Here is an 8,203-nt window from a genome sequence, read left to right as displayed (position 1 = left end):
TCAACTATAAAGTGATAATTTATTTTCATGATGAAGCATTTCAGTTGCTATGCGTGCAATTTTGTAAAGGGAGATAATCTTGTTTAAGTTGTTCTATTTTCAATTAATTGTCTGCTCTTTACATAAGAAGGAAAACTGCAAAAGGAATTTCCACCAGTGTGGCTCTGAGTTTTCCAGATGGCTGCTTATAAATACTCATTAGTATAACTATTGCCGTACATCGTCTCCATAAGTTAAAATCATTAATATCACAGTTAAAAAGTTTAGAAAAACACTCATCATTCCTTTGTTTTACACAGCTAAAACTGATGAAAATATAGACTGAGTTTATTACGTAATATAATGCATGACAATGTCTGAAGTTTATTTCAATTTTATTAAACTACAAAACGCTTGTTACATAATGCAGGAAGATTATATATATTTTGTTCTGGAAGTCAATTAAATGTTTAATGATAACGTACAATATAATAGGAATACAAATTCTTTACTTTATAAATAAGGCCATTTTATACCATCGTTTAGTGTGACTAACGTCATGGTTAGTCACATGTGGAGTCGCGATAGGCGAGACAGTTTGGGATAAATGTGTTCACATAATCTTGGATTCCCATGTAGATCGTTTCACAGTTACCCTTTATGGTTATGGTCTTTGCTTTGCAGACAAGGAATCGCTTCAACCAAACCAAGTCGCACGTGCAATCAATTCTGTTGTTGGTCAGGTCAAGAGTATCAAGGCCCTGGAGGTGCTCAATGGCTTGGGAAATGACGGTAAGATCTGTCCCGGACAGGTCCATTGATTTCAGTCTGTCTAAGTTACTGAAGGACTTGTTTGACACATATTCCAGAGGATTTCCGGCAAGCGACAAGGTGTTGAGGTGGGCCATGTTTTGTACATCATTCTGCTCGATGCTTGTGATTCTGTTATGAGACAGGTCCAGTGTCTGAAGGCCCGAGATGTTGGAAATGGCGCCAGGAACCCTACTCAAATCACATGATCTGAGGCTCAGAAAGGTAACATCCCTCTGTTGTAAGAGTGCGATTGACTCGTCGCTGACAAACTCCAATTTATTCATATCAAGAGTTAGTTCTTTTAAATTGAGCAGATGTTTGATCACCGCTGGGAAAACGGTCAGTCCATCGTTCCTCAGGGATAATATTCTTAGTGTCTTACCCACCCCTTGGAATGGTTGCTCAATTAAGCCAGAATCACCGAATCCTTTAAGATTGTCGAGATGAAGTTCAGACAGGTTTCGTAACGATGCAATTGCCAACGGCACCGTATATGTGTTGACGTTATTGAAAGTCAGATTCCTGAGAGTTACCTCGAAGCCACGAAAGGCAGCTGGAGGAATGATAAACAAGAAACCTCCCTCTACGTCCAAAGACACGAGCTGTTGAAGATGATGAATACTTGCAGGCCAATCTGTGAGTGCAACACTATCACCAAAGATGAAAGTGGTCACACTGGCACCAATAGCTCGCATGACGTAGTCTGTGTAATCTCCTGTACGAAAGCCATTACCAGAGACATCGAGGTATTCTAACTTGTGGAGATGAACAAGAGCGGTTGGAAGAGATCCGTGGTTTAAAAAAAGAATATTATCTCTTAAATCGAGTGTAGTTAGATATTGTTCTATTCCTCCAAAGGCATTATCATCGATGTGGCTGAGATTACAATTGTTCAGGCGTATGGTATGGACAGTTATCTGTTCAAACATTCTGGCTTGAATTTGATTCAGGGCGTTGCCTCCCAAGTTCAGGACATCGTAGCGGTCATCTGGGTCTGTCAGACTGGGCATTGTACGGAAACGCTTGTAGCTGCAATCAATTGTCACTGAAATGGATTATGTTGGATTTATTAAGAATAATGTCAATAAATTTGGACATAAAAGATTCTGAAAGTTAAACAAACTAGCAACACAAGATCATAGACGTTGTGTTGCGTTTTTGGAATGTGGTTCGGCAGTAGTATGATGGATTTGCTTTGATCAGTCGTTGTATAAAAACTAACGTTAGATGTTAGAGAGGTGGTAGACTACCATGATCATGTTCTCTAGAAAGCTCACTTTAACAGAACCGAGATTTTCAATTGTTTAAACAGAAAGAAATTCTTTACATGTTTTAATTATATATCATTTCATACTTTCGAATTTCGTTTGAATACAATATATTTTATATTTTATAACCTGTCTATTAATGAGGCTGTTTTACCTTGTGTATTTATGGGGCGTCTTACCATGTATATTCACTGTTCAGATGTTCTAAGGATAATAAACCCTCTCATCAAGATTTAAACAGGACTTACATATGTGATATTAAATTAACTTTTAAGACTTCTCGTTTAGTGTTATTACGGTTGTCTGCAAAATCGTTTAATTAAATTTTAATAGATGGTCAAATTCCAGAATGTGTAACAGTGGATGCATTACTTCCATTTTGAAGAATGAATGTATTGCTGGAAACTCTTACAACTTCGGGAACATTTCAATTCTTAATTGTGTTTGAAATACTTTTACATCAGTTCTGATTGCTAGTTTATATTAACGTTTAGAATATTACACTTCCTGTGGTGAAGAACAGGCGGGGCTCCATTGCATAACCGACCTTTTTAATTTGAAATTTCTAATTGATTTGTACGACTGTAAGTTATTTTTTTCGTGCATCAACTGAACACCATACTGTTTCTAAATCGCTACAGCACTGTGTCACAAAGAAGTCTGCCAGTAGAAAAATATCCAATCTTATCAGAAACACTTGTAATCAAGCTAAATCTTATGTAAGTATAAACGGTACGGCATGTGCGTGCTCTTATAGAAATATTGTGGTACGTTATCTGGGCTGTCACTCATATTAGATTAATTGTTTTTGAACTTTTGAAAAAAATACTTAAGAGACAGAATTTTGAGTGCACGTATGTCTGTATGTATGTGTGTGTGTGTATGTATGTATGTATGTATGTATGTATGTATGTATGTATGTATGTTGTTGTTGTTGTAGGGTTTAACGCCATTTTTCAGCATACGATATGTATGCTATACATGGCTGCCAGTATTAATGGTGGAGGAAGATCCCGGGAAAACCCCTGAAAGAACAACCGACCCACGAGAAGCTACTGACAAGCTTTCTCACATACCCACGTTGGTTGAATCCGAGACTCGAACCCAGGTAGACAGGGGTGAGATGGCAGTGATCCGTAACGGAGAGCGCTTTAGACCACTCGGCCACTCGGGGCCCCATGTATGTATGTATGTATGTATGTATGTATGTATGTATGCATGTAAGCATGTATGTATGTATGTATGTATGTATGTATGTATGTATGTATGTATGTATGTATGTATGCATGTATGTATGCATGTATGTATGTATGTATGTATGTATGTATGTATGCATGTATGTATGTATGTATGTATGTACCTACCTCCTTCACAGACACATGGGGGTGGAGGCCCATAGCATCTGTCATCATTCACGGTGTGACTCATTCCGAACAGAACAGTAACCTTGAAATATAGAGGTATATTCGCCTATTTACGTAATGTTTTGAGACAGTAGATACACGAAGTTTCATCTGAGCTGAAAATTATTATTGTGCAATTGTAGAAAGAATTTCCTTTATTAAATGCAGGTAATATCATATTGTTTCTGAACTTTTGCGCGTACCGTTTCCAGTCATGTCACCTCAAATCCTTTTCATATATGGGAACGTTACAATACTAAGCCAATGTTGGAATTAACAGTAGTTTTTGCAAATTATAGGGAGGACTGTGGTTTTTAATAGATGTAACATTCCAGGCTTTCTCTAATAAAAAATAAAATTCTCAAAACTTAGTATAACTGCTGCTTGAAAGAGTCAAAGTGTTTGTACAAGCACTGATTAATTTTGTTTTAGACACCACCGCCCGACTAACCACTACTTGACTGCTTGAATGCAATAGGAAATTTTAAGTAACTGTCACGTGGCTTGGAGTTTGGAGCCTGTGCACTCCTGTCAGAAAAAGCGATTTAGCAACATGGCCTCAGTTATTACAGTTTGGGGGCCTTGACTCTTTAGCGGTGAGCTTAAAGCAAGCTATACGTGTTAAAACGCTAATCACGGTATGTAAGTATTAAAGCATGTGTGAAAAGAAACTTTCGTCGTCTCTTGATGAAGTCATTTAAATTTATATATGCAGTACTGGGTACAATTTGCGCGCCATATTAACCAACCGTCAATGGTCAAATTTGTTACGTTTTATACGAAGCATGACTAATCAATGAGAATTTGATAATTACATGGCTTTTCTTTTTGCTAATAATGCAAGCTATTTTAATAAATTAATTAAGTAATTAGTTGCTGTAACCTACTTACCAGCACTAAAGTCCATATCAAATCAGCCATCTAGTTTCCTGTAAAATTAGATTTGATTTTATGGCAGTAATACATAAAGGCATACATAAAGTGAAATTCATTACCTTCAAGTTATTGTAGATTCGACACATTTACCGTTAACGCTCTGTGCATCACCGTTACATAACTGATGTGTTTTTATCATATCATTACATGTTTGAGGAACAAGTATTTGGTTTGACTAGTTCCATGAAGTACAATATGAAATGTTCACATTTAATGCAAAATATATTGTGTACTGTATGATCTATAATTGACAGCTTCTTGTTGAAGAGATGGCAGACAAGTTTATATAGTTAGATTTGTCAAGTTATCATTCCTCGAGGAGTTAGTTTTACTAGAAAAAAAGAAGAAAAAAGGAAAACCTCTAATAAGTTTTAACAAATGATATTAAAGGGACAACAATGAGTTTTAATAATTCGTATTTAATTCCGAATTGCCAAATACTGGAGCTTAAGATACATTTAAAATATATAATAATGTCTTTTACGTCTTCATGGTCTTAAATTAAGTAACAAAAAAGAGCGAATACCAATAGGTTTTGTAAAATTCAAAAATAAATAAATTGAATAATAATTTGAAGAAATAAATCGAAGTAAAAAGAAAAACTGAACACAACAATAACACAGATTTTGCCTCAGATTTTAAGGAAACAATGAATAATTCTTAGGTAAACAAAATTATCTAATTGACCAAGGTCGCTATTACTACTTTCTGGAAACGCTGTCAACTTAATAGAAAATTTCCATTTAGATAGTTTCTACGGTCAGAATCACGACTGCATCTTTAACTAAAATAGACGTAAACATGTTAGCAATTAATGTGTGTGTGTGTGTGTGTGTGTGTGTGATTAGGATTTTTTAACGTAGCTTTCACAATTTTTCAGTCATATCGCTACGATGTCTGCACTGTGGCAGTTTATAGTGATGTCTAACACTGGGGCATCATGTAGCATGATGTCCCACCCAGTCACATTATTCTGACACCAGGCCGACCAGTCTTAATACTAACCGCCTAATGCTGAGCGCCAAGCAAGGCAGCTGTTAGTACCATTTTTGTAAGTCTTTGGTATGACTCGGCCGGGGTTCGAACCCACGACCTCCCGCTTCCGAGGTGGACGCTCTAACTACTAGGCCACCGGAGCGGTGTTAGCAATTAATGATGATCAGTGTATTTAATCCACAATCATATAGAATTATTAGCTATACAATTATTATTACTTCACAAAATAAATGTAATTGCTCAGGGACACCATTAACATGGTTTTGGACAAAGGACAAGTAAAAAATATAGATATACATAACATAATCATTAAAATCAGAAACAAAAATAAATAAATAAATACAAACATAGTTTACACACATGCAATAAAAATATTTGTCAAGAAAATAGTGTGTGCAAATTTTATTTTAGAAAATCAAACGCGATATAATATATATCACATAATATATCATTTAGAATTAGAAGAACTAATCCAAACTATGACGATAATACTTATATAATTATAATAATTATAATAATAAGATGAAAAGAAGAAAAAAATATGTTGATGACGACGAGAAGAAAAACACGATAACATTATGCTAATAAAGACGACAGGAACATGTTCAGTTTATTAAAAGTAAAGTGAAATCCTAAGAGAAATCAAACTATGTAAAAGAGTTAATCTTAGAAACAGCTGAAATACTTACTCCGGACTTCCGTATACTCTTTGAGAATGACACAAAGTCGACACCTAGGCAGTGTTGATTGTAATGATACGAAAATGCTTCGACTTGTTACCCAGGGTAGTCTCAAGGCACCCATTGGCCTTGACAACTTCAGAATGCAAAATCACGGTAGATAACATTTTCGATGCAAAAAGAAGGTCAATAGCCTCAAGTGGCGTCAGATGATAACAGACAAATAATTTATCACAAGATTTCACGCAATCCGTCTCGTCAACAAGGATGTGCAGTCTGCCTATTTTTTTCGAAATCCTTTTCTTGTATCTTTCACAAAGAGCTCGTGATTAATTTTACTTTACCCGAAATCTTAACTACTTATACAGTTTCATTCACCCACAAAAAAGGAATTTTCATTTGATCTGCAATAAATAAATTAGTTGTAAGTCCAATTTATGATGACAGTAAGTTCTCCATTTCAGTGTTGGTACACATTTTCATTGATGTTTAAGTAGAAAGATTCTACAGATTTAAGCACACAACGAACAAAGATTCATTTGATGAAAAAAGGCTCTCCTTTCCCTATAAAAGACATTAAGTACCAACAAATATTTCTCCCTGAATGAAAATAAATCTAAGACGTAGATATTCTAGATAATAATTAAATTCACAGTAAATGATACCATATTAACCGTCTAGATAAGATATAACATCGATACACGTACGCCTGTTTTATTTTATTCTATTTAAAACGTTTCTAAACATTGATTTCAGATCGCCAATTCTACCCAGTCTCTGCAATAAAATAATAACATATATTTAAAAGAAGAGCGAAATAATTTTGTCCTAAAGCTAAAACAGCATAGGTGCAAATATTAACTGAATTAAATTAAAATAGCAGTGGTTCCGATGGTGTGGTAACATAACAAAATCAGCAATAACTGAGTAAGAAATAATTCAGCAGGAACTTGTAGATGAAGATTGTGAAGTCCTTGGATGGTTAATCACTCGGATGCATAAACGTAGGCCTAATTGGTTATTTATGATCAGTGTGTGTGTGTGTGTGTGTGTGTGTGTGCGCGCACGCGATCGTGTGTGTGTGTGTGTGTGCCGCCTGTCTGAAGGCTAACATATGGTAACATTTAGTCAAAGAAAATTGCGAGTAATGCGTTGCGAGATCTTGTACTATCAACATAAAGTAAAAGTTTGTAATTTAAACAGATATAAAATGAAGCCGCGCAAGCTTTTAGTGTCCAGTAGAAAAGTAACATAATGCAGGGTTTGTATGTGGAGGTGGGGGTGCGTAATGCCAGAACACAAAATGAGTACATCAGATTCAGTCGGAACATACGCATGGACACACACACGCGCGTGCATTAGGGACAACAATCTGCAAAAGACAAATCCATTAGAGACTTGTTAAAAGCACTTTTCTCTGTTTAAAGAATGTTCTTTCAAAATCCTAGTACATATTAAAACTAGAGACAAGCTTTGCTATTTAACAAAAAATGGAATGAAGATTACCTCCAGGCTCATTTAAATAAAATGATGTATTTCTCTGAATAGCAAAACAATACTGGTTAATTATGGTTAATTTTCCTTTTGAAAAATCAAAAATATAAAAAATATATCACTTGCTCTCTGAATCTGAAATAGCTAATCAACGTCCATAATTTGTGGAACAATAAAGCGCGTAGTATTCTGATCTATTATTTTAATTTTATTGCTTGTTGCTGAAAACCAGTTGACACCATGTCCCTAAGTTACAAATCTGCCGAATGTAATATTGAATGCATTTAGGGTAGTTTCTTTGGCCCAACTGTATCACCGAAACAAATGTAAGTTTTATGTGTTTCTATGCTTGTCTATTCGTAATAACTTTATGCATATTGCATTTGATCTGAATGACGTGACAACATTGTTTGGGGGGTGTTTTGGTTAGATTATCAAATTCATGATGTCATTGAGTGGTACATTGTCGACGTGTATCACGTTTCCTCAAGAGTGTTTAATAACAAGAGTGTTTAATAACAAGAGTGTTTAATAACATAAGGGTTTAATAAAAAGAGTGTTTAATAACAAGAGTTTTTAATAACGAAAGCATTAATAACAAGAGTGTTTAAAAACAAGTGTTTAATAACAAGAA

General features: G+C 35.1%; 1 protein-coding gene across 1 annotated transcript; it reads right to left on the bottom strand.

The window, feature by feature from the left end:
- Nucleotides 1–357: 357 nt before the first annotated feature.
- LOC149798707 (uncharacterized) lies at nt 358–6,203 on the bottom strand. Its single transcript, XM_089957572.1, has 4 exons — nt 6,085–6,203; nt 4,355–4,392; nt 3,425–3,506; nt 358–1,837 (listed from the first exon to the last, which is right to left on the bottom strand). Exons 2-4 carry the CDS (start codon nt 4,382–4,384, stop codon nt 543–545), a joined length of 1,407 nt encoding a protein of 468 aa, XP_089813698.1. The 5' UTR covers nt 4,385–4,392; nt 6,085–6,203; the 3' UTR covers nt 358–542.
- Between the last annotated feature and the right edge of the window lie 2,000 nt (nt 6,204–8,203).

This window comes from Sinohyriopsis cumingii, chromosome 5 (genome assembly GCF_028554795.1).
Source record: "Sinohyriopsis cumingii isolate HCF-2022 chromosome 5, ASM2855479v2, whole genome shotgun sequence".
Lineage (NCBI taxonomy): Eukaryota > Metazoa > Mollusca > Bivalvia > Unionida > Unionidae > Sinohyriopsis > Sinohyriopsis cumingii.
The sequence above is the reverse complement of the archived record's forward strand: the minus strand, read 5'-3'. Positions and strand labels throughout refer to the sequence as shown.